The 27,165-nt window shown below is 39.8% G+C and overlaps 2 protein-coding genes across 21 annotated transcripts in view; one reads left to right on the top strand and one right to left on the bottom strand.

Moving 5' to 3' along the window:
• The window catches only part of unc80 (unc-80 homolog (C. elegans)), a 126,438-nt gene extending 124,266 nt beyond the window's left edge, over positions 1–2,172 (top strand). For all 20 annotated transcript variants that reach the window (XM_072447099.1, XM_072447046.1, XM_072447057.1 and 17 more), the window contains 2 exons: positions 876–1,063; positions 1,486–2,172. In XM_072447099.1, coding sequence (XP_072303200.1) covers positions 876–1,063; positions 1,486–1,929 — 632 coding nt within the window. In that variant the 3' untranslated portion in view covers positions 1,930–2,172. The remainder of the gene's footprint in view (positions 1–875; positions 1,064–1,485) is intronic.
• A 5,681-nt stretch (positions 2,173–7,853) lies between these two features.
• The window catches only part of obsl1a (obscurin like cytoskeletal adaptor 1a), a 34,656-nt gene continuing 15,344 nt past the window's right edge, over positions 7,854–27,165 (bottom strand). The window contains exons 11-25 of the mRNA XM_072446956.1: positions 26,900–27,165; positions 25,302–25,577; positions 23,739–24,014; positions 22,636–22,911; positions 21,472–21,741; positions 20,670–20,936; positions 18,265–18,534; positions 17,261–17,527; positions 13,498–13,764; positions 12,212–12,324; positions 11,827–11,980; positions 11,134–11,295; positions 10,370–10,474; positions 9,819–10,085; positions 7,854–8,232 (exon numbers count right to left, since the gene is read on the bottom strand). The exon at positions 26,900–27,165 is cut by the window's right edge and continues 10 nt beyond it. Of these exons, the coding sequence (XP_072303057.1) occupies positions 7,955–8,232; positions 9,819–10,085; positions 10,370–10,474; positions 11,134–11,295; positions 11,827–11,980; positions 12,212–12,324; positions 13,498–13,764; positions 17,261–17,527; positions 18,265–18,534; positions 20,670–20,936; positions 21,472–21,741; positions 22,636–22,911; positions 23,739–24,014; positions 25,302–25,577; positions 26,900–27,165 (3,514 nt within the window). The 3' untranslated portion in view covers positions 7,854–7,954. The remainder of the gene's footprint in view (positions 8,233–9,818; positions 10,086–10,369; positions 10,475–11,133; positions 11,296–11,826; positions 11,981–12,211; positions 12,325–13,497; positions 13,765–17,260; positions 17,528–18,264; positions 18,535–20,669; positions 20,937–21,471; positions 21,742–22,635; positions 22,912–23,738; positions 24,015–25,301; positions 25,578–26,899) is intronic.

Genomic DNA, 27,165 nt, shown 5'->3' with positions numbered 1-27,165 from the left:
ACCTGACCCATAGGAAGCTCTGCATGTCTGTCTTGCTCCCCTCTGACCCCTGCTCCCCTGCCCCCCTCCCACTCTGCCTTTAGCCTCTATTGCCACGTTTCGACTGGCCCTGGTACCCCTTACCGGTTTGCTTTAGAGCGCTTTGGAACACTTCTTCTAACGATGGCCTGCATCTCCATATTCAGGGTCTGACTCTGGGTCACCCAAACATAACATGTTTCCTTCATAAATAAAATGTAAATCATACTTTTTTTAAAAAATCATGATGCCCATCTCATAAACGAGACGTGGCAAAAGCCAGAGTGAACAACAAGACCAAGAACAAGAAACTACTTCCGGTTTATCATCAGCTTTTGATTTCACTCATCTGCTCTACTAGGGAAAGAAATCCCACACACTGTCTTACTTGCAAAATAAGTTTATTAATAAAAGAGGCAAAGTTTCGGCAACTGGGCCTTCGTCAGGCAAAATATATACTTATCTGCTCTGCGCCATGTCTCTCTGTGCAACGGGTCTGGATAAAATTATATGCATTATGCACTGGAAATATGATATTTTAGAGTATAGATGTGAGTGTCGCGCATTGATAAACAGGAAACAGCTGTTGCTGACATGCGCTAGCTTTGTTTTGCTAAGTCAGTTCAACAAAGAAAGTTACCATCACTGGAAAAATGAAGGTTTACACTGGACTTCTCACGGCCCTCTTTGGATCGCTTAAATGGGCCCCTACAATTTACTTTAGTCAGTGGAGATGCTTTTGGACCAAACTGATCCGCTCGAAAGTGAACCAGTCGAAATGTGGCTTATAATGGTGATGCTAGCTGTCTCCCTTCTTCCCATTTTAAACACATATGCATCGGTGTGTCCCCCCACAGCACATGGAGATCAAAAGAGATCCGTCACCTTCACAGAGACCCAGGGACCAGCAGTAGCCCCCAGCGCAGTGGACCCCCCAGTCGAGGCACACAGGTCCAGTCTGGCCTCTGTTAAGTCCCCCACTCTGGAGGTGCCCACCTCAACGTCCACAGTCATGGCTGACCTACATGGGCCTGCCACCACACAGGTACAAGAGATGGACATTCCAGGTCTCTTTCATTGAAATAAAGGAAAATAAAACAGAGAGCATGTCAGACCTGTATTGAGTTGGCAAAACCCAATGCCTCGTCTGCTGAAGTGAACCTTCTAATCTTCCCATTCACGTAAATGTGATAAATCAGGATGAAGCTGAGCATATTCCATGTTCTTTTCTCTCTCAGGCGTGATTTCACCGGATCAAAAGCTTAATGTTTATTGACCACTTGCGCTGAGTAGTTGTTGAAGAAAGAAGTCTGTTACTCTGTTAAGCTTTAACAAAAGTTAACGTTAGCTTTGAGACACAGACTCTGTTTACCGCTGTGCGCTAGTTCATTTTTATGGTTGCATTAAAAACATGCCAAACTACTATTTAACTACGTTTAAAAGGTGTCTATGATTGTGTGTGCACAGGCCACTCCCAGCATCAGCAGTAAGGAGAAGCGAGAGCAGTGGGGACTTCGCAGCAGCCTGTCCCCGCCTCCCTCAGTGTCTCGCCCCTCCACGCCCACCCCTCCATCTCGCACCTGCTCGCCCCTCCCCCTATCCCGCACCTCCTCCCCCCTTCCTCCCCCGCTCCCAGTCCTGAGCGCAGCGCCCGCCCCCGGCCCACCGCCGCCCCCGCCCCTGCCTCCCATCAGAGTGCCCGGGCTCAGAGAGAGTCTCGCGGAGGAGGAGGACACGGTCGCCCTGTTGCCCCACGCCGAAACCATGCGCCACCTGGGGGACGAAGGTGGCATGGAGAACCCCCTGTTGGCCCCGCTGCTGCTATGTCTCCCCTCACCCAGACGCTCCCCCAGACGCCTGCCCCTTCCCTTCTCCCCTGTGGATCTGGATCTGGATGAGTCCCACGTTTGAACCATAGACGCCGTTGGCATAAAGATGAAAGACAATCGAGGAAACGAGAAAATGTTTTATCACATTAAAAAATAATTTTCATAATCAGTTTTGGAGTTATATCCTTGACACTATGATGGTGGAATGTATTTTCAGCCATAATCTACCTTCTAGTCTACCATTAACATTGTTCAAATAGCAATGCTTTATAATAAGTACACTTTAATGAGCCTCAATAAAGGATGGACAAAGTCTTAATCCACAATGAACAAATCAAGAATGATTCAGGCTTAGTAACCACATCAATAATACTCTAGTACTACCTGAATTATTCTTAATAAACGTTTTGTTCGTTATGAAGTCTTTGTTCATGCTCTATTATGGTTAATTAAGGTGCATTATTCATAATGTGGTATTTTGTATAGACCATGTATTTTTTTTTAAATGAAAATAACAATTGATTGATATTTATTGAAATTTATATTAAATATGTGCATAGAATGGTAAAGTTTGGCATGTAAATCTTCCTTTAAGACCTATAATATTTAGATATTGTTTTAAAGTAAACATTAACTAGAATAAGAACTATATTGAAAGAAATATAAAACTGATTCAATTAAAATTATTTGCTTACAGGGATAGCCATTTATCTAATTGTTAGATTATTATCTAAAATATTTCCAGATAGTGTTAATTTTCTTGACGAATACATTTTGTTAAGGTTGCTGACAATAATTCATTTAAATGTTATAAAGGAAGACTATAAATATGCCTTCAGTAATATTTTTCGCAATAAGGATGAACTGAAATGGAACTAAAAAGATTTATAAGAACGATACAAAGTCACTCTTTAATCTCCTTAATTTTTAATGTATTATTTTCTAAAAGACTCCAAACTCATGATGTCTAATAATGAATCTTGTCTTTAGGGGGCGCTACATTGAGCGTTGCACAGTTGTGTTTGACAGGGTTGTATCCATCGTTGCGGTCCTAATGGTTGGGGGCCTCTAACTGCGCTGGTAAATAATGTCAGGTTTATTTGTCGCTTTATAATAAATAGGTCAGATAAATTATCCTCATGTCTTTACTAGCTAACATTTGTAAATGTATAGCTTTTGTCTACCAACAGGTAGAAGCAGCCTTGTTCCTATTACCTAGTCCTTCAATTTTAGTATATTTTTTTCTGTGCTGCTCATGAGAATATTTTAAGTTGTGACCAAAGACTGTAATGTTATCTCCAATGTCCTGTCGTGGAGTCCAACTGATCATCTTCAGTTGAAATCACATTGTATATGATGCAGTAGTTGGCGTTTGCCTCTTAGCTCATTCCATGCCTTAAAATAGCACTTTCTGTATAGTCAGCGAGGGAGATCAGTTTGTGAGCCCAAAAAGCAAATTTAACTGCCTACTCAGAATATCATATTATTTTGAGTTATTGCCGCAACTTACAAAACGGCAGAATTTAACAATACAGAAATGTGCCATATTCACACCAACACACTGTGAGGCCGCGTCTACACTTTAAAAGCTCTTGTAGTTTGCAAAATAGATTGTTTTATTTTGATGTAGTTTATTCTTCAAAAACATACTGTGGGTTATTTTTGTTTTCTTTGAGAAATCCTGGATATTTAGTTTGTCTCTCCCCGGATCGGACTTTAACTGGACACAACATGATTGAATGGAAGCAAACGAGTAGTTTGAACACACTTTTGACCTGAGATTATGAATAAACCACTCTTAAATCAACCGATAGCAAAGTTGCTTACATTTACTTAACACTTAGCTTTGCTTGAGCTGTAAAAAGATCACAGGCAAAAAGTTGAATAATCCAGTCCGTTTGTTGTTTAACGTGAGATCAGGAGAAAACAGGATTTTTTGGAGCACCCTGTTGCAGAACAATACAGGATTAATCACAATACGACTCTGACGAAGCTAATGATGAGGAAACACTGTTGTAACAAAGTTAAAAGCATTTTAAAGTAGATTTGGCATAACATATCCCCTTTAAAGTATTTACACTGTCAGCAGACTCATTATTATGATTGTATAGCTCACATTTCCAGATCATTTACTTCAACATTATCATCTATATTTTTAGCCTGGTTGAAACAGTAACACTCATCACACAATGCTAAGGCGTACAATAGTTTAAAAGGCCTGTGGAATGACCTTACACATGATGGTTTTGGTTTTTGTTTCTGTTATTGTTGATTAAAAGTACATGTGTTTAGGAGAGTCCTTTAGTTGCTCGAGGGGCATCTGGTAAGGCCCAGTGTTCAGGGTTCTCTTTCTACCTATGTTCAAGGTCTATGTCAGTTTCTCTACTGTATGTTAGTGTTACTGTTGTCTATGTGGAGATATTTATCAGATTATGTATAAATATATGGTTTATCATACCCACAGTGAGTCATAAAGAAATAAAGTTATTATACAGTAATGCTCTTGTTCCATTTTTTTTAATGCTTGAAATCACAACAGCAGTTGCCTTGAAGGGCAACAGTGGAAAACAGATTAAAAAATGTTCATAGGAAAAAGGCCAATGGATAATGTCCTATAATGCTGGGACATTATCCATTCTCAATCCATCCACTATATCAGATAGACTGTGGGGCTAGAACCACTCAGAGGAGAGAGGCTGGCTTATCTAGCAAGACCAGGCAGATGTTGAGTATTCAATTCAATTCAATTTATTTTGGAAACGCCCAAAATCACAGCAGCGGTTGCCTCAAGGGGCTACAGTGAAAAAAAAAAAAATATATATATATATATATATATATATATATATATATATATATATATATATATATTTCAAAGCTGAGGAGCGGGTCTACAGGTCAGCATCAGCAGGGTCTGAAACAGTATCACTCCTCGAGGGGCATGGAAGAAGGAGAAAAATACGGACTGCAGCTGAAATAAAATATAAAATGTTGTTTATAGGGAAAGTAGTCAGAAGCAGAGGATAGAGCTCAAGCTTCCCCCAGTAAAACTGCAACTAGGTTTTTATTTCTGTTCCTAACTGTTCTGACCATTTCAAAGAGGAACATTTTAATCCTGGTCTTAAATGAAGAGACTGTGTCGGCCTGATTCCATAACACAGGAGCTTGGTAGCTAAATGTTCTACCTCCTACTGTACTTTTAGAGACTCTTGGGACCAAAAGAAGTCCAGCATTTTGAGAGGGAAGTGCTCTGTTTGGATGATATGGTACTAAAGCATATTTGAGGAAGGATGGGGCCATTTCATTTATGGCTTTGTAGGTCATTAGGAGGATTTTAAATTTGAGTCTAAACTCGACGGGGAGCCAGTGAAGAGACTCGAGCACCGGTGTAATATGCTCTCTTCTTTTAGTTCCTGTTAGTAATCTTGCTGATGCATTTTGAACCAGTTGAAAGCTTTTTATAGAGCTTTTAGGACACGCTGTGAGCAGGAAGTTACAGATCTAATTTAGATGTAGCAAATGTATTCACACGTTTTTCAGCATCAATTTTAGAGATGTGTCTGATTTTTTAACCCAGATGAAAGTAGGCTATTTCACACCTACATCACATTCTTAACTCTGCAGTCGAATGTTGTGGTCACTGGAGTCAAGCAATGCACGGAGGTCAAACAGAACCAGGATTGAGACCAGGATTCTACGACTGTGGTGGCATCATCCCTCCTGTAAGGTGTGGCCTGCTGGAGCAGCAGCATCACAGAGAGGGAGAGGAAGAGACTGGATAAAGTCATCAAGAAGTCCAGCTCCGTCCTGGGCTGTGCTCTGGACTCGGTGCAGGAGGTGGGGGACAGGAGGGTCCTGGCTAGATTCACATCTATGCTTGACCATGAGTCTCATCCCTTGCAGGACACTCTGTCCGCTCTGAAGAGCAGCTTCAGTGAGAGACTGATCCATCCTCGCTGTGGGAGGGAGAGGTTTCGTAGGTCTTTCCTTCCTGCTGCTGTCAGACTTTATAACAAACACTGTTAGTCCTGAACACTCGCAATACTGACCTAACCTAATACTGATGTGCAATTCCGTCATATGTGCAATTACTGTCGTGATTCTTGTGCAATTACTGTGAAATTCATGTGCAATCCATGTGCCGTCGTGACACATATTCATGTGCAATTACTGTCGTGATCACATGCAATGGTATTTATGTATGTATTTATTTGTCTATGGGAGTTTTTGTTTATAGGAGATCTTCTACTGAAAGTGTTTTTCAGACTTCCTATAAGTGATCTGTTCTGTATCTACCTGCGTTGCACCAATGAAATTACCCCATGTGGGACAATAAAGGATTATCTTATCTTATCTTAGTCCATCATCAGCAGCTAATAACAAATCTGTGACTTTAGCTAGTGGAGTTTTAGAGCTGTGAAGGAACTGTGCTTCAACCTGTTAAAATCCATTTAGCAGGTTCTCATGTTTATGTTTGCAGTTTGTGAAGAAAAGTTGAAAATTACAGGAAGTCCTACTATGTCAGGGGTGTTGTTGGCCCTTAAGCTTCCTGCTAAATTGTCCTCAAAAACAAAAGCAGTACTTTTTTGTGTAACATTGGAAAAATGCTACTATCATAACCAAAATAACAAATATCTTGATCTTGTAAAGACCTAAAATAATGTTCCAAACCTTATTAAAATTGTGGTGGCTGATCAAAACTATGTCAAATAGTCATATAGAGCCCTCCACTCTTTCAAAAGTTGTTTCGAAGTGACACTGAGGAAGAAGAATTCAATGGATTTAGTGATTTGGGGTAAAACTGATGCTTTGATAAACGTGTTAGCATGTTCTTTATGCTATAGTCATCTGAATAACTGTTAGTTAACATTAATGATTAATAATACGGTAAATATTGCACAGACCAGTTTGGATTTATGGAACAGACATTTTCACCGCTGCCTTGTGGCCAAATCTGAAAAGTTTTTTCAATGAAAACAGTAGGAGAAGATGCCAAAAGTACGACGAGGTGCACTTTTGGCAGCGCCGTGTTTGATCCAATATGGCCGCTTGCTGCATGAACTATTTTTTAAAGTGAGCGTCATATTTTTACTGCAACTTTTTGGGCTCCCATTGGCCCCATGTTAATCGATATTTGAGGTGGCACTTCTGAGCCCCGTCTTTCAAAATATTTTCACAGAAGTTCCACTCACTCGCATATCCCTTCTTGTTTACTACTCGATTTTTGCGTTTTCCCAGCCCCCGGATAATAAGTCCTTCAGCTCAGGCCTAATGAAGCCTGCGTGAATTCAGCCTGGAAGACCTAACTCCATCCATCTACGTCAAGGCCTCCATGGAAGGACCCCTCTCCCCAGCGCCATCATCGCACTCAAGCGGGCGCCCGCCTGTCCGTCTGTGAGAGTCGGATCCCTCACTTCACCATGGACTCTTCCAGGTTTCTGCGCTTATCCCAAAGAGGTTATGCAGTTTTTCCTGGCCAAAGAAGTAGGGTGAAAGGTCAGGGGGCGTCTGTACCATGGCCCTCGCACCTGCTCCTCATCCCCAATCAACGCTCCCAGTGACTCCTCCCCGCTCCCAATCAGCGCCCAGGCGGTCACATTTAAGCCTCAGGCAGATGGCTCGACCGCTCAAACCGTACTGTGACCCACCACCTCCCCAGCTCCTCCTCTACATTCCCCTCATCCTCTACCTTCTCTTCACATCTACCACCACCAGTCTCCAGGCTCCGGGGGGAGACATCTAATACAAATAGATCATGGAGTGCCCATGATTGCAACGTCTTCCGCCAGGGTCTGAGCGCCAAATAACTTGCGAATAAAGCTTGCTAAACAGTCCATTCTCGTGGTCTCTTTGTCTCTCCAGGGTGAAATGATGTTCACTATGTTTCAGTGAGATGTTTAGTCTGATATGCACTCAAAGCACAGTATTTCTACTTTTGTATTTTGTTACTTTCCACCACTGTAGTATAGTAAATTATAGATCTGTCTTTATAACGATTTGACATACAAATAGCTACTCAAAACAACATTTTATTTGTAATAGAAATTATTATTTATGTGCTCCATCAGTCACATATTACTTGCAGAAAAATAAAACGTCTCTACATTCTGTTACTCCTCAGTGACAGTTAGGCTGGCGCTGGACTTGGCCTTGCCCAGGGTGAAGCGCACTGTGCCGCTCATGTGCTCTCCCAGGTTCTTCAGGCAGAGTTTGTGCAGTGTTTTGTGACTCTCCAGGCGGACCCCAGGCCCCGGGTGAAGAACATCTCCGTTCAGGGTCCACACTGGACTCTTATTTATGTCCACAGACACTTCACACTGGAAACAGGCCGTCTGCTCCACCGTGACCTTCACGTCCTCCAGCTCCTTCACCACCTGTAGGGCCTGGCCTAAAACAGGGACAGGAACGTGAAAAAACAGTACTGAACATTATAAACAATAAATAATGATGATTTATTTCAATTGCAAGTTGTAGAAAAGGTATCATAGGTGGTCATAGGGCAACCGCGGGGTCTTAAATGTATTCAATTTAAGGGCTTAAAAGCATAAAATTCTACAATAAATTATTACATTTGAAAGATAATTTGTCCTTGTTTTATTCGCAGTAATGTTATATTTTTTGTCAGAGCATGTTTCCATGTTCTATAATTAAATTGATCCACTATCCACTCATATTGCACTAAAATAGTGTAAGATTTGTCGAGATGAACAAATGATTGAGGGCAGAAGACAAGGATTTACAAAGATCCAGTTTGACAGAAGTGGATTTCTGTAAACGGACTGCAGTCAATCAAGTTTCACATAAATTAAACCCAAAAATTACTTTTGCATTGATCTTTGGGAGTTTTATTTAGGGAATGATTTAACCATTAACTACTACCAATTCAAAATCTTCATTAAAGGGGAGATATTATGTAAAATCAACTTTAATGAGCATTTGAACTTATTACAACAGCATTTCCTCATCATTAGTTTACTATGAGTTATACAATATTTTGATTCCTGCATGTTTGAGTAATCCTGTTTTATCCTGCAACTGAGGTGCGAGTGCCCCGAAAATACCTGTTTTCACCTACCCCCTATCTCTGCCCACATCCCTGTACTTAGTCTTTTTATTTTTACAAATAATCACAGCTGACTGACACATAGTTCTAAAACGTCACGTAGACATTCAAAAATAAACATCCTTTGGACAGTTTTCTTTCAATGGATCCTAACACCCAACCCAGCCAGTAGGACTCTCTTTCCGCTGACATAAACTGCTGACTGACATGAACATGTTTCGGAAACATGTTCATTTTGAGTGAAATTTATGTTGTTATGCTACTAATTTATCATGTGTTTTGTGTTGAACTCTTTCAAAAGCCTCCTATGTACATGTGTTGAAAATGAAAAAAAATCACATGCATCTGTTTTGTCCATGTCAAATGAATAAATACTATGGTTTACAATGAAAAATTATGATCTACTTATGTTACAGTGCAAGTACCTAACAAAATGCCAAATATGTCTCCTTTAAAAGGTACAAAGAGTGCTGTACAAATGTGCCCTTTGTAAGGCAACAATGTGCTTTTGAATTTGTAAAATTGCGCAACAATTATTTATAGATTTATCATTAAAGTTTAAAAGGTGCTGTGCACAATTCTTCAAACTTATTCCTCACTTTTTAACGCATTCTGAGCAACCTAATCATCTGTGAGTTTATAAGCGCTTTTCACAACTTGCAGAGGCCGGAGTGGAGAAAAGCTAATTACTTTCTGGTTCTCTGACGACAATAAAAAGTCTTTATTAGATGCAGACAGCAAACAGCCGTCTCATTCTGCCCGAGAGCTGCTTTTACACTACCTGTACTGGTGCGAAACAGATTTTATTCAATTACACGAACAGCCATTTTGACAACTTTCTCAACCTTTTTTTTAATAGAAAATGTATTTGAAATTGATCCCATGTGTAGCTATGCACATTAATAACATACCTTCTACCAGGAGTTTGGCCTTGCATGTATGCTCTCCCACTTCGATGCTGTAGGTACCCTCGTCCTCTAGCGCCACCTCCTGGATGATGAGTCTGTGCGTGCAGCCGTCTGCCACCATCTCCAGCCGGTCGGAGGAGACCAGCTCGTCCTGGCCTCGGTACCACGTGGCACTGCAGCGTGGAGACGAGACGGTGCACTCCAAAATCACCCGGTGCTTTTCCAACGCCGTCCGGTCTCGAAGAGGTTTCACTATAGTTACTGGAAGTTCTGACAATTCAAAACAAGTTATATTATTTAAAAAAGAGAATGTCTTGTGAAAAATGGCAATGTGACATTACTGAAAGTGGCTGTGGGCAGGGATTAAATACATTTTGAGTAAGCAAACAATTATGACATGGTTACTAGCTCATAAAAGAACATTTTCCACAATATTTCTCCTTAATTACTCTACTGGTTCTATTCATATTTATTTATTAATATCTCTCTTAATACTCTAACAAGCTAAAAATTTAACAAGTGAAAGTTAGTTTTGTAAAGTTCAGCTGCCATACCTTCAACCTCAAGGTAAGCTACTGACTCCACATCTCTGGCCACAAACCGGAGTTCTCCTGCATCCTCTGGTTTGACGTTGCAGATTAGCAGAAAATGTTTAGTTCCTGTGAATACAAAAGGCATTAAACATTAGTTTGAAAATTGTATAATAACTATGTTAATAAATTCTGATGTTGTCATAATTTCAGATGGGGCCATTGTAACTCTGACGGAGCTACGCAGTTTCTTGTTTCACGTGGATAGGCCCAGTAATTACAGCGATATGAATCATTAACAAAGTCTACCAGCTCGGATTGTTGTGATGTCACATGGACCAGGGCCTATCCGGACAATTTATAAAAACAATTGACCCCAACTGCAATTTTTGTAAAAAAAATACCCTGAAACAATTAGTCACCTTTTTTGGAATTGAACTATTATTAAAACCTTTTGGAGAGATTGTTTACAATTTATAATACGTCACATTGAACCCAACTTTAGTTTAAAAGTGGAACATATAATTTTTGGTTTTCATGATACAAAAGTGGACTATAGTAAAAAAAAAAGGCAATTAATTGAATTCTTATATTTAGCAAATTCTATATTCATAAAAGTACATTTTCATCATGGGTATCCCTTTTTTCCCTGTCGTTATTGAACAAATTGAGTCAAATTGAGCTCACCATTTCCAAAAGTTTAACCAAAAAAGCCATTTCTACATATGAAAACTGTACATCTTTGAATGATGAAAAAAATTAATAAAAAATTAACAATAATAATCTACCTTCAGTCCGTATTTTGATCGTGCTGGTGGGCCTGATCTTGTGCCCGTCCTTGTACCACTCTCCGCTGACGTCCTCCAGCGACAGGTCACACATGAAGACGGCGTTTTGCTCCTCCTGGATCTCCAAGTCCTCCAGCTCCTGCACAATCTCCAGCTTGTGCTCTACAAGGTCCACCAGCACATTTACACAAAAGGGTTAGTTTTTTCCTAAAACCGGAGTCCAGATGGCTACAACTGAATCTTTTTCTACACTAAAGGGCCATGATCATATTCTAAAACTGTATGGCATTTTATCCTCATTTTGAAGAGCAAGGGCCAGAGTAACTTTTTTGGCAGGGATTTAAATGATTAGATGCCATTTTATCAAATTACCTTTTTTATTTATACTATTCCTTTTTCTGTCTGTGTTTATTTTATGGAACGGTCTAACGTTAAAGCCGTCTAAGTCCATCGTCCTTGTCCTACCACTAGATGGAGCCATTTCACTTGAGTCGCAAATCCCTGCAGCTTTAGCTTCAAAAACAACCAATTGTATTATTTTTGTCATGCAAGTAGATTTGTGCATTCATTTTAAATAAAAAATCTGTTAACAAGTCACATTTTAAACACATTCAGATTTTACGCAAGAGAAAATGCTGCACTTTAAACTGATCTAAGAGTCCCATGTTTGTAGAGGTCAGAGAGTGGACTTACCGAAGACCTCCAGGGTGCAGGCTGTGCTGAGCTCTCCTGTGTCACACTTGTAGATACCGGAGTCCGCTTTAGAACACAGGAGGATCTGACAGAAGCGTTTTCGGCCCATAGAGTAGATCCGACAGTTCTTCCCTGGCTTCAGCTCCTTCCCATTCTGAGACACAAACAAGAAAATATATTAAACATTGGCTTATTAGGATGGTTCTCTGATTGACGGATGAAAATCTGTTATCCGGCCTCTCAAAAAGCTTATAGCAGGACAAGAAAGAAATACTGTTATTTTCGGTTTAGATTTGGTACTTTCTGTTTTGCAGGTAAAATACTTTTTGCTAAGACAACCTAAAATACTTAAAACAATCTGTACCAAACTCTACATAATAGATACCTTGTACCACTTGACTTCCAGCAGCTGTCTGGAGAATTCACACTCCAAAGTGAGCTGAGAGTCCTCTTCAACACGAGCGTCTGACAGAGACTGCAGGATGGACACCGGGGTCTCTGCAGTACATTAGGTCAATCAATCAATCAATCAATCAATCATCAATACCCCACTACTACTAAAGCTGCTGCTACTACTCCTATTACTACTAGTCCTCCTATTCCTACTCCTACTACTACTGGAGGACAGTGGTAAGTGGGACATTTGTTTGGGTTCAGTTGTGTTGTAGTTTTTATTGATTTGTGTCTGTTTTTTTCTTTTTCTATTTCTGGTGGTGTTTTGTTAGATTTTTCATGTTTGACAGGTTGTTTTATTCTTTGAAAATTAAAACAATTTTAATGATAAAAAACAAAACTACTACTGGGGTTTTTATACCAAAGTTAGTCAATCTATACTGTATGTAAAAAGTATTGCTTCGACTATTCCTGGAGTGGTGTGCTTAGGGCAGTTGGCACACACAGGACTGATATTAAAATGAATGGGACAGAATGATTATGAGGCAGCAAAACAAAAAACTGCATTTTGACATTGACATTTGACAGCTTTGAAAATTGGCGCTTATTATCTTCATTATACACCGCCTGTCCAAACTAAATTCGCCACAGAATTTTGAACGCTGTGGTATATTTTCAGTAAGATTCTGCAACGTCAAAAGATTTAGTTCCATTCAGTGTTGCATATATTTTTTACTGTACTGATGAGAAAGCGTGTAAAGCCTTCTCCAGCTCATCCAAACACTCTCACTCGGGTTCAGATCTGTAGTAGATTCATTTCTGTTTCTCCCACATGTTTCCTCTGCTTGATGCCAATGATTTGACCCTTCTCAAACACACTGACATATTTTCCATGACCACGGGATTCGTCTTTCCACCTGGTTGTTTCAGAAATGAGAAGCCACTCACTGCACCAGTTTGCTGAAAGACAATCACCCATGCAGAAGGAGAAAGCTACATGGCGACTCTTTTTTTAATTAGCCATTAAGTACGTTAATACTGTATCTAACTTCTGTCTCGTTTTTCTAAAGTTCAATATTACAGGTTTTGTGGTGCTCGATGAAAGAAAACTAAAATGTCATTGTTAAACAGTTGTGGCCCTCGCATTTTGGTTCATTATTGTCCAACATAACAGTTCTCAATTACAATGAAAGAAAACTTGGTATGGACAAAAAGTAGACGTTCCTCGAGACAATCTTCTACCTCAACCCCACCTTTCATCATTCAATCTGGCCCAACCTTTGACGGTGAGTCTGGCTGACGTGCGCACTCCCTCTGCGAAGAACACGATGGTGCCGGTGTCCTCCAGGCTCAGGTTCGACAGGGTCAGGCCGTGGGAGCGTCCATTTCGGCTCACGATGAACTGGTTGTTGGGTTTGACTCGGATGCCGTCCTTCTGCCAGGAGCCCTCCACGTCGGCATGAGACAACTCGATCTCAAAGGACGCCGTCTCTCGTTCATATATCTCCTGGTCGGTTAGAGTTTTGCGTATTGTGATTTTTCTAGCTGTGAGGGAACAAATAAATGATTATGGGAATTTGTGTTAAGGTTTTTCTTTTTATATTTATTACGTTTTCTCATATTAAAGGACAGATTCTGCATTATTTGTTGTTATTGTCCCTTAAACACGCTCTTGTACCTATGCTTTAGCATCTACTGTTTGAGTTTAGATGCATTATTTTAAGTTCTAAATCTACTGGCAACAAAGGAGAGATAAACAAGCCTAGTTTGCCCAGACATGCTAAAGTAGGCATGCAGTGGTAATGAACGCAATTAGTAGAAATGCTCAGAAGAGTCTGGTGTTGATTTATGAATTTAAAAACAGAGATCTCGAATCTTCCTTTGATGTCACAAATCTGGGAAAACAAAGTGTTTTCTTTTAAGCTCAGAAGATGAATCAAACAATTGTAAAGGCAATCACATCTCCAGCTTGTTTGCTTTATAAATGTACTTTAAACAGAGCAGCGCAAACAAAAGAGTGATGCATGTATTACCAGAGTAACATAGATGTAGGGTCAACTCTCTGAGGTGCGGGTCAGTGATACAATACTGGTAACAGTGAAATGGGAAAAGACATATAAACATAAAACCCAAAATATACACTCTGCAGATACTGATTACATTTTCCTAGACTGAAGTGTGCTAAATTACCCTCAATTTTGTTATTCACAAACACATTCAATAACACTATAATTAATCAGATTTTCAGAAGACAAGAGCTTACAGAAGTCTAGTGCAAACACCCCAAAACGGCCCGCTCACTTTTGCCTCTTTTTGCCACGGATCAGCACTTCTATTGTAATCACACTTCTGGTTGAGCAGGAACTTGTTCACTTAAGTGAAGAATGAGGGAAAAGTCTTGCCACTAAAATATGATATAAAGTAGACTGATTTGTGTAAAATGTCCGATGTTCATGCGACCAACATGTCAACACTGCACCGATTCCCTAACCTTACCAGCAAGAAGAATTATCGTGATTATCGTGAGAATCCATCTTGTTAGGCTCCTGCTGATTCGTTTGCAGTCTCCACCAGAGGTAAATGGGCCAATCACATGGCATGTAGGGCCAATAGGATCCAGTCACAGAGCAGCATTGTGGTTTTGGCGGAAGTCAAACAAGCCGAACCGAAACAAACAGGGCGGAGCTGACGGGGCGGAGCTGACGGCCGTACTTCGGCTTAGCTTTGTACATTGGTGGATGAGAAAGATAAGATATTCCTTTATTGTCCACACATGGGGAAATTTCATGTGCAAAGAGGACTGTGCTTTTCTGAACTCTGGGATTTAACATTTTAGATGTTTTTGCTTCTTTCACTGTTGTGACGTGTGACGTTTTCGTGTGACGAATCCCGACGCCTTTCGGCGACGCCTTTCGGCAAGAGCTTTCCCAGATTGATTCATGTGAAGATCTCAATTCAGAGTGAGACACGGCTCAATATGGCAAGAACCAGGCTACAGATTCCTAGTCTGAAATTACCTTTTTAGTATGTTGAGAACTTAGGCAGCCCTATATATACCGGTAATACAACCTGCAGGAGGTTTATGTCGGATGGCGGAGCCCAGTTTAGTTTAAAGGAAAAGCGAGTATTAGCTTTGATTTGCCTTTCTCCCCACGAACAGAATGGAGAGATGCACAGGTGGCTTGTATCCAACATTCTAATAGATCCATGCTTGTATCGGGCGCTGCCAAGAACGCAATTGGCTGCAGAGAAGCGGTGCATGCGTAGCGTGCTGCGTGTGCATACCATGTACGCTAATAAGAGGAATTTATTATTTTCTCCAGCGTAAGGTGATTTTATAACCTTAGTTACATAGACATTAGACATAACATAGACATTCAGACAGTGGCATACAAAAACTGTCAAACTATCAAACAAAAGCTGTCCCATCAAATAGATCACCAATCCTGCATTTTGTATGAACCTCTAGCCATACAATCTTCATTTGGGTTGAAGGTTCATTATAATGCAAAAGTCAGGGTTATAAACACAAAGAGACTATTCTTCCTTGTGGTTGCCCTTGTTTGCCTTTAGTGTGAAGTAGAAAAAGCTTCAGTTGTAGTCATCTGGACTCAGTTTGAAAAAAATAGACGTTTCGACTCTCATCCAAGAGTCATTGTCAATAACGAGTGTGAAGGACAAAGTGTGATTCAAAAATACCCCCAGCTTATCACATGACAAAAGAACCCCTCAGCACCAGTAGCGCCATGGTCCACTTTCCCGGTGCCTCAGCCAAATGCTCTAACACCTTCAGCGCCGCCAAACTCTTCTGAGAAACAATCTCACAATGACGAGCAGCCGGGAATAGTGATTTGCTCAATAGGCTGGGCTCACGTTGTAGAATTTTAACATTTGGACAGAGGTCAATAGTCAGAATAGCGGCTGGCATGCTAACGTTAGCTCGGGAGGCTAGTTTTTCTCAGAGGTTGGAATCTGTAAACTGTTAGACTGTCTGGATGTTGCATCATTCTTTCATTTAGGTGCCTTTTTCGAACTTTCCATCCCTCAAAGCATACAGTTCCTTTATTTTGGTGTTGTGCAGGCAAAAAATGTGGATTTTTGCTCAGGGCTAGCAGAGACTCTGACTAAACCAGTGCCATCTTGGAAAGTTGCGAACTCAACTTTTTTTCCCTTCTCATTTACCCGCTCGAAGTTGCATTTAGAGTGATTCATTCATGCCACTGCACTGAAGTATCCTGTTTTCCCCTACCCCCCAGACACGCCCACTGCTTTGTACAAGGGATGAGAAGAAATATCACAAAATCTGACAAAGATCTATTTAAGAAGACTATTTAAATTACATGCAAACCACAAAATATGACACGAGTAATCAGAGGGCTTGTGATCAGAAAGAAATCAGAAGATTTCATTCTGATTACATATCCTTGTAATACTATTTTAACTAAATAAATCTGACACTAATCTGATTTTGAGTGCACATGTAACTGCAGCTAACCTCCAATAGCTAACAATTCCTCAAGTCTGTGATCATCCTATGACATCTAACTTTATGAATGATAAAGAAAAGCTACTGGGACATAAACAGCCAGAGAAAGAAGCATTGCTTTTAATAAATATTGAATAAAAATGCAACTTTTTGTTTTCTAAATTTGTCACAATTATTATTATCTCAGTTCTTACTATTATATTGTGACTGATATAATAGTTATTATCAATTAACTGAATGATCTTTCAACTTATTATATTTTTTTCTTTTATTACACAGTGATACACAAAGTATTCAGCAATGCTGCGTAGCTGTCTGAAATTTAAAAACTGACAATAATCACACCACTATATAATAAAATACTTAAAACTGTGGTGAAAAAAGGAGTTTTTGCTATATTTGTTAAATTCTTTTGGTTTCCTCCACAGCAGTTTTACATTTTAACCTCCTTAGATTCTTTATAACGCTTTGACCAAAATGTAGTAAATGATTGTTATATATGGATTAAAAAAAAACTACAAAAACAGCAAACAATCCAACAAAGTGCAGACTCACGTTCCACATTGAGCTTGACTTGCGTGCGGTCGTGGAGGGTCTCGCAGCGGTAGGTCCCCCGGTCGGAGAGGGTCAGGTTGTGGATGGTGAGGCTGCGTGTACGTCCCTCCTGTGTGAGGGTGAACCGGGGCCCTGGCTGTATCACCACACCCTGCCTCATCCACTGCACCTCACCCGTCTCCAGGCTGATCTCCGTCTGCAGAGTGGCCTCCTCAAACTCCTCCGCCATCACCGAGTCCATCTTCGTTGTGAACATGATCTGTGCCTCTGAGAGAGTCGTATACAACATGTTTAAATTGTCTAGAACGTGAGATTGTCTTGTCAAAAATCATAGAATTTTCAGTCCATCTGCACCTATGTTTTATTATTTCATTTACCGGTAATACACTTTATAGATTTTTATGTATGTAACTTTAAAGGCCGTTAATTCTAAATGCATCAGCCCTTGTGCTCAAAGATAGTGTGCACACTTTTAGTTTTTTACAATTTACTTATTAAACAACAAAAACAAACATGAAACAAACACAGGGTGGGGGGACGCTTGTGGGTGATCCAGACCCAAAGACGCTTTATACAACTTTACAATCTTGGGCTTAACAAGATTTGGACAGATCTGACTCGAAGATATATTCATATCTAATTCGACACCTGATTTATTTACGTTTTAACCCCAAAAAATTAGGAGAAATTAGAATTTGTATGCCAATTTTCAGTAAGATCTGGTGTATTTAAACACAAGATATAACTCATATTAAAAAAATAAATTGAAACCTGTCTGAATCAATTTTTCAGAGTTATGTGATCCAAATAATATTCGTGCAATCTTGGCAAATTTCTTTGAACCCATAATATTCCTAATTTATTTATTATATCATTAAATGAAAAAATGTTCTTACATTTGCATTTACAAGTAAACCACAGAAGGAGTTTCAAATTGCTCTGTAAATTTAAGATTTTGTTCCTATTCACCTGCAGTTTCTCACCTTACTCATCCTGTGGCTTACCTTGCACTTTGAGACTGGCCTTGCTGACCTTGCCCTCCGCCTCGGCAGTGATCCGGGCACAGTCTAACATCTGACACTTGCGTATGAGCAGCGTGTGGCAGAGACCGTTGCGCAGAGCCTGGAAGCGTTCTCCAAGGCTCACTGGCTCATTGTCCATCAGCCACACCAGGCTCACGTCCTCCGGAGACACCACGCACTTGAACGTGGCGTCTTCTCCCTCCAGCACCATGGTGTTGTGGAGCTCCGTCAGAAACTCAACCACTCGAGGCACTAGGAGCAGTAAAAGAAATGGTCAAGTAAAACAGAAAAATAGAACTGAGGTTTATTCTCCTGCTGCATTGAATCTGGTTTTGAGTCATATAAATGAAAATGTTCAGTTTTTAATCCAGGACAGACAGAGTTGGTTTTAGTTTTAAGTTTTAACTCTTCTCTTTCAGAACACACTGACATCTTCTACATCTCCTGCCCCTTACCTTGCACTTTGAAGCTGGCCTTGCTGACCTTGCCCTCTGCCTCGGCAGTGATCCGGGCACAGTCTAACATCTGCATTGTCACTCATCTGTACTTTTATTTTTTGACAGTGCAGCAATTTAATTGCTAATGAGTGTTTAAATCTGTTCAGTTTGCAGTTTGGGACTCCAAACATTCTCCCTGAGGGCATCAACGGGTCAGTGGACAACTGCCCAGTTTCTTAAAAGTCTCCTCAAAGATTTGCTGCAGTGAACTAGGAGCTGTATCAATTATTTTTACCCACTCTTTAAAATATGTCTGACAGGTTTCCAAACCATGTTGACATGCCATATGGTAAAATATAATCAATTCATGCTCATAAAAAAACATAAGCATAGCATTCTCCTCCACTCCATATAGCATAAGTCTCCCTAGAAAATACTGGCGCTGGCTAATTCTTGGGCAGACAAATTGTACATGCTGGCTCCATTAGAGCTGAGAGTCAAATTAACTCGCAAATACTTATACCACCTGTTCCATGTCCCTCCCACTGATGTTAACGGGGCTGTGGTCCCCCACTACCAGTAATCTGGGGTCAAAAATAATCTCTTGTATTTATTTATAGTTCATTTAAACTGGATAGTCCCACTGAGATTCAGAATCTCATATGAAGTCCTAGCTTCCAAAGGGGTTTACAGCACACTAATACATAATTCCATTTTGTTTTCCTTCTTCATTCCAGTCTATGGTGGTTCCTTTGCTCCTGTGCACATCTCTCAGAGCCTCACAAACACTACAACCTTACAGCCTTAAACAGGACGTTTTGTTCCTGTGTGTGCACTATGGTTCTGGGCTCACATTGCAAAAACTTACACTGACTTATTTATGTGGGATTTGAAAGTAACGTTTGTCAAATAAAAAGTGGTGCAGAGTTTGAGACATGAGACACTTATCCACACTATACTGCCTTTGTTCACAATAATTTAAGATGAATCAATGTAGGTGCATTTTCTAATCAGAGCAGACTGTCACTGAGTCAGATGTGGGCCCCACAGAGCGAGTGGGGAAAAGGCAGAGTTTAGACAGATGCAGTTCCTTTTATTACAGTAAGAATAGTCTGTCTTTAGTTATTTATCAATTCAAACTAGGACTCAAGTATCACCTCTCTCTCTCCGTAGAGACTTTGAGCAGGTGCAGCTACACAAGCCACAGGTTATATCTGGGAATGCACGCCTGGTCACCCTGTTTAAGGATAAGGTAGGTTAGACTTCATTGACACTGTCAATTTAACCATAATTCAATCACTCATTGCACTGTTCACTTTCTGCACTACATATGTAAATTCAACTGTAAATTCTGTGTACATAGTAAGCCTATTTTTCTTTTTTTCATCTTATTTATATATATACAGCCTATTTTTTTTTATCCTATAGCAAATTTTAATTTTTGTTATTTTTATTACTTTATATAGGTTGTTTTATCATTGTTCATTGTTTTATGTTGCACCGAATCACCAAAGCAAGTTCCTATGTTTGTGAATTCTGTTCTTTAGCAATGGCAATAAACCTTTTCTGATTCTGAATGTATTGTCCCAGTTTGGAAATTCCTTCTGCATCTGACCCATCTTTAAACTGAAGACATCAGACAAGACGTCCGTAGTGGAAAATGCAAAATAGATCAAGTGCATATTGTGGAACATTCCAGGCAAAACAGAAGCATCTCAACATTGGCACAAGCAGGTGTTAGTGTTAGTGTTACATAGTGTTTCAACATGAAAAATATACATTTGGTAAGCCTTTACAATAACTACACTTTTATTAACAAAGACATTTATTTTGGACCACTGCTGTTTAAAAGGAACTAGGTTTATGTCTCACATTTTTAAGACAGTAAAAATAAGGTTCATCAGTAAGAAATAGAGAAATTAGTAGACAACACCTTCTTTGAATACTCACTCTCTACTGCTAACATTGCTGCTGTCCGGTCATCCTTCGATTCACATGCGTACTCCCCAGCGTCGTCTCGGGTCAGCCTGTGAATGGTCAGACTGCGCTCCACTCCATCTGCCCTGATGGTGTACCTCCTGCTGGGCAGGATCTCCTCTCCGTTCCTCAGCCACTGCACGTCGGCTTTGGGCTTAACTACCTCACAGCGTAGCGTCACCATTCCGTCAGCGTGGGCCAGCGTGTCCTGGAGAGGTCGCGTGAACTTCACTCGCATTTCTGGGGCAAAAACAGTTATTGTAAGTTTATAATGTTGTTCCTAATCAAAATCATACCTGGAGATGTGTTTTGCTTCATTCACTCTCAAAACCATGTTGTAAATCTGTGTTTTTGAAGTTTTTAAAATTCACCAGCCTTTTTGAAATCAGTAATGCTAAAAACAATATAGGTGATACAGTGGTGGAAGAAGTACTCATTTTTGTTACTTAAGTAAAAGTACAGGGGCAAAATATTACAAAAGTAAAAGTTTCACATAAAAAGTATTTCAAAGTAGTGATCTGGACACAATTTAGATATTTTTGTTTATTCAAAAATGGGACGTAAACTCAAACTATCAATGTGCGAAAATAACTCCTCTACCATTTCAGGCAGTAAGTCTTTAAATGGTAAACAAAAGTTATTTTTATTTGATGTAGTGTTGGAGAAAGCACAGATACTGGCTCTCAAATGTAGTGATGTACATATGTTTCCTTTCATTTAGTCCATTTTTTCTTTTAATTGAACTGAACTCAATGCCTCAAATATATATTAAGACCTTTGACGAGCAGGCTGAAGTGGCTCTGGTCGGTGTTGACGTCACAAGTGTACTCTCCGGCGTCAGATCTCTTCAGAGGCTCGATGGTTAGCGTGCGCTTGTATCCGTCCATCACAGACTTGAAGCGGTCTTCTTCCACCGGGCTCCAATCCTTCAGCCAGCGCACCACTGCACTCTCCTTGGACACGTAACTGGTCATCGTCAGGCTCTCTGCTTCATAACCGATCAGAACTACATCCTCTTCTTTGTTGAGGAAGGTGACTGGAGAGTCTGCAAAGAAATACAGCATTATCGGAAAGGATGAAACACAGCACATTCAAACATGTTCATTGGAAAAGCAACTGCCCTTTTCTGCCAAATATTACGATAGGAAAGGTGAGTAAAAACCTACAATTATTAAGAATATGGATGACTTAACTGCTTAAAAAGAAATTAATGCAGACTGAGCATTGCGCTGCTAGGGAATACTCAATATACATACAGCAACAGAACAATGGAAATAGATGAATACATTAATGAATAAATAAATTGAATAATTGATATAAGAAAAAACTAAATTCCAACATATATAGTAAATCATTTTTTTAAAACAACAGTACGAAACGTTCTGGAGAATAGAAACCATACTTCTGAACATTCTTTGTGGAGATGAGATATGTTTTGTGTCATAATGGGGAATAATATAGTCAAAGGAACTATATTTCTATGGAAACCAGCAGCAGGAGGCTCCTCCACGCCAATTACGAGTCAGGTTTGTGGAGATGAAAGCACAGTAAGGACATGCCTGATTTTCTACATTTGTCAGTGCAATAAAAAAACGCCATCTTTCTCATGTCTTAATGACATTTATTTATTGTTCATTTATTCTTGTTCTAAATGTATCCAATTGCAATTAGGCTAAATAATTAATCTTCATTTTAAAGATCAACCGGTGAAATGAGCTAAGAATTAGCATTAGCTGCTTGTTCTGCTTCTAACAAAGTCTGACTTCATTGTCCCTTTTCATATTCATTTGTTTTTCAATTTGGCAGTTTTGGTCCTCCATAAGACACAAGGACAATTAGTTATCTGCAGAAGATATTATACATACGATTTGCTAATTGCAACTGCTTGTTTGGACTTAATAGCAACTTTGATGGTAATTGACCTGACGTGATCTCATACCTTGAACTCTTACGACGCTGACCATCTTGTCACCCACAGCGTCACACACGTACTTCCCGGAGTCAGATGGCTGGATATTGGAGAAGATGAGTTTCCGCAGCGTTCCGTAACTTTCTATGTAGACGCGGGGATCGTTGGAGAGCGGTTTGTCATTGTAGAGCCACTGGACGGGAGCGTTGTCCCGGGACACCTCACACGCCAGGATCAGCTCATCTCCTGCCATCATGTCCTGAATGTCCACGTCACACGAGTTTCCAATGATGCGAACTGGAGGCTCTGGAACAACAATTTAGGAGAAAGTGTAGGTAAGTGCAATTTATTATTTTCAAAGACTTACAATTGACTACTTATTTTAAATATTATGCCACCCATTCTTGAGCAAATCCCCTGAACTAGAGTGTTATAAATCATATGTCTAGAAGATGGTGTCAAAAAGAAAAAAAATCAGTTTTGTGGAAAATAACTCATTGTATTTTTGTCCAGGCCAAAATCAACTGTCAATCTACTGTCAAAATCTCACAAGGCTTCACTAAAATACAAACCTGTTCAAAAATCAGACAGTGAAAGTGAAATATTATTTTTGGTTTTCATATGGAATTAAATGAGTCAGTATTGAGTAATTAAGGTCATTTTCACAGACTATCAATTAGTCGTCTCTAAAATGTCAAATGTTTGACATTTTGTCAAATTTTAGAGACGACTAAGCATATTTTGGATATTAAACTAGTGAAAATAAGTTTTTTGGGGGAGACTTTAATACTTCCTTTAATTTTGAGCAATAATTCTAAAAAGAAAGAGAAAAAAAAATGTAAGTGTAATTTGGACAGTTTTACGGAAACTGACGAAAAACCTCAAAATGTAAAGAAATATGAAGAGAAAGAAAGGTTTGCCTGTTACCATTCTATGATCTTTTTTTGGCACTACATAATTTATTGGTATTAATAAAGCATAAAAAGATGTATTTAATAACAAACAATAATGAATACCTTCTATAACTACTAAATGCCTTTACAGCTTTGTTCATGACTTCTTAAGTCTAATTAAGATATACCGTTTGTATACCGTTTTATTTTATAATTTAACTGTATTTTGTTATTCCATACCTTCAACCGTGACTTGAAAGCTGATGCCGTCGTCGCCTGCATCCAGGAAGTACTCTCCACTGTCTCGCAGCTCAGCGCCGAGGATCACCAGCGACCTGAACTCGCCCTCCTTCTCCATGCACAGCCGCTCGTCCTGCTCAATGCGCTCGCCATCTTTGTACCACTTTGTCTCCACGTTGGGCCTGGACAGCTCGCACTCCAGAACCACGTCGTCCGAAAGGGTTGAGGTCACGATGGTTTTTATGTTGGACTTGTTTAAAATTTCCACTGGAGGTTCTGAAGAAGGAAAAATAAGTAAAGTTAGCAAAATCGTTACTCTCACCAACAATATATTCAGTAGTTGAGATAGTTCTATGGTGATTCCTCCTATAGGTCATCTGAGTGAGTGACAGTCGGATACAACCAATCACAGTGAAGTGTGAAGTCTTTGAAGAAGTAGACTCTCCAAAAGTCCACATTTTTACTTATGGCGAAAGTAGCTTGTGCTTTTTGTTATATTTCTGAGCAGCTCATATTTTGTGTAATGTTGCTGTCACTTATGGTACCAGAGTTTCTCATCTTGATCATCACACACAAAGGGATGATCACAGATATTTATGTCATTTTCATGAATCCGATTTTGGTGTGCATGTAACCGCAGCAGACTGAGCAGATTGCAGATATTTGGACAGACTGACTTCTAAAAAAGATTCAGAGTCATATCTATTCCTGGACAATATGGTGAAACAATCAAATACATTTTGATCTGTGACAATCTGCTATTTTGGTAAATGGTAAATTGCCATTTTGTTATTCACTCATTTTCTCTTGAAGGCCACTCAAACAAAGAGATGTTTTTCCGCCCAAACTAAAAACTAATCTTAGGATGAATTTAGTTACCTATTCAAGGCAATACAAAGGTATATGGCATATGAATCAGTAAAAATAAAATTGTGATCGGTCTCCAATATAGGAAGTATGGCAAAACGATGGCATATTGCCCATATTGTTGCCCATTTCAGGGGAACAAATGTGGGCTTTTGAGGGAACGGCCCCAGTGACAAGTGACTGTATTCAAGAGTAAACATTTTAACTTTTTCTGACAGTGACTGCCACCTTTGGGGTGAATGGAACATTTGTATCTCTGGCTGACCTTGATCTCTGAGAGTCCAGGTACTTTAAATAACCTCAAACTAGAAAAAATATCAAGATAGTGAGTATGTCGGTGTAATCCCTCATTCGTCCAGGAGTGTTCCATTGTAGAAAAAGGTTCAGTTGTCGTCATCTGGACTCAGTTTAGAAAAAACAGATGTCCAGATGAACCTTTTTCTACAATCAAGATGGTGAACAAAGCTAAGAAAATCACAACCGTTTTATCATAGAAAAAGTTTCAATAGTCAAAAAAAAAATCATGACTTTCCAAGTAATTTTCAATCTGAAGGAGCAGGTCTGAAACAGTTGATTTTAAACTGAATCTGAACTGATGTGGCCCGCCCCTCACTGATGGTTTGAAAACAGGGGGAAGGAGGCCATTTTTGTGACAAACGAGTATCCCTCTTTGAACAGGCTTTGTCAGTGTCTCACCTGAAACCTTCACTTGAAAGTGTATTTGGTCTTCCTTAGCATCACACGTGTATTTCCCAGTATCAGACAGAGAAGGGCAGTGGATGGTTAAACGTCTTATGAGCCCGTCTTCAGAGATGGTAACGTTTGGGTTCTCCTGTATCTCCTGACCATCCACCTGCCACGTCACCTCTGCGTTTGGGCGTGACACCTCGACCTCCAGGACGATCGGTTTGTCAGTGCTGCACTTCAGCGTCTCTGGGAGATGTTGTGGACGACTGAGAACAATTGCTGATTCTGAAGAGGAAAAAGGCAATATTACATTAATTCATTTGTTTCACATACAGAAAAACAAGGTAAGAAAAATATCTAAGAGCAATTTTTGTGAAAATATACAGCCATGTCAATTACATATGCAATTTATTTTAGACTAAAAGTGTTTAAGTTAAATGCAATCGATATGGCCATTAAAGAAGGAAATAGGGCCACTGCACGTAAGCTTGGTATCAATGAATCGATGGTGCAACATTGGAGGTGGCAGCGGGGAGAGCTTAGTCAATTTAAAAAGACGACAAAAGCTTTCAGAGGAAATAAAAGCAAATGACTGGAAAACATTCTTGAAGACTGGGTGAACATACAAAGAGAAGATGGCTGAGGTGTTTCCACCGTGCAGATGCTGAAAGCAAAACAATCGTGAACAAAAGACGATTGAAGATTTCAGAGGTGGGCCATTGTGGAGTTTCAGGTATATGAGACGAAACGGTCTGTCCATCACGGCACAGACGACTGTGTCAGCAACTCTCTCCTGACTACGAAGAAAAACTTAAGAACTTCTGCAAATTCACTCAAACAAAGATTGCCCAGAATTCCATTGAACTAGACAACATTATAAACATGGATGAAGTACCTTTGATGTTTGACTTGCTTCTCACTAGGACAGTTAATAAGAAAGTCGAATCGGCTGTCATGCTGAAAATAACTGGCCATGAACAAACTCATTTCACTCTGAGATGTTACAGCATCTGGACAAAAGCTTCCATTAATGGTGATTTTTAAGTGGATGACTATGCCAAAAGAAAACTAAGCCTAATGAAGGAATGGCTTACGGAGTCCTACACCAAGCGACCAGGTGGATTTTTTCACAGAAAAAAAGCATTGTTCATTATGGACAGCATGAGGGCCCATGAAACAGATTCTGTGAAAGCAGCCACCAAGAGAACAAACTCAATTCCACTTGTGATTCCTGGGGACACAACTGAATATTTGCAGCCATTGGACATCAGCGTAAATCGTGCATTTAAAGGGGCCTTTTGACAGGCATTTATGTGATTGCAAATTTTCTGACAAGTGTGTTTGATACAGATTTGAAAAGAAAATTAATAACAATAAATAGAATTTTAGAGATGCAAAAAAAAAAATATGATAAAAGAAAATCACATTTAGAACCCACTATGTTTCACTCTGAGTTTACATTTTCAAACAATCACAACTAAGTACAGGGATGTGGGCGGGAATAGGAGGTCAGCATGAATAAATCCAAATAAAACTTTGAGCAAATTAGGGATGAGGTCAAAATTTCAAGTTGATTTAACATAATACTTTAAGCTGTACATTCCTACCTGTAATTGTGACTAAGAAGGTCACAGAATCGTCTTCTGTGTCACACACATATTCTCCGGTGTCGTCCACTGTGGGAACAGGGATGACAAGCATGTGTTTAGCTCCATCCACTTCCAGGATGAGGTTGGAACTCTCCTCCACCTCCAGCCCGTTTTTGTACCACACGACCTCAGCATCTGGTTTAGACACTTCACAGCATAGGTCCAGTCTCTCCGACGCCATATGTGTCAGTTCTATCTCGGGTTCCACAGGGTAGATAAACCGA

The sequence above is a fragment of the Eucyclogobius newberryi genome, unplaced genomic scaffold (assembly GCF_026437365.1).
Source record: "Eucyclogobius newberryi isolate DKJ021-1_F unplaced genomic scaffold, fEucNew1.0.hap1 SCAF_1, whole genome shotgun sequence".
In the NCBI taxonomy this organism is placed as follows: Eukaryota; Metazoa; Chordata; class Actinopteri; order Gobiiformes; family Gobiidae; genus Eucyclogobius; species Eucyclogobius newberryi.
This window is presented reverse-complemented; position numbering and strand designations above follow the sequence as displayed.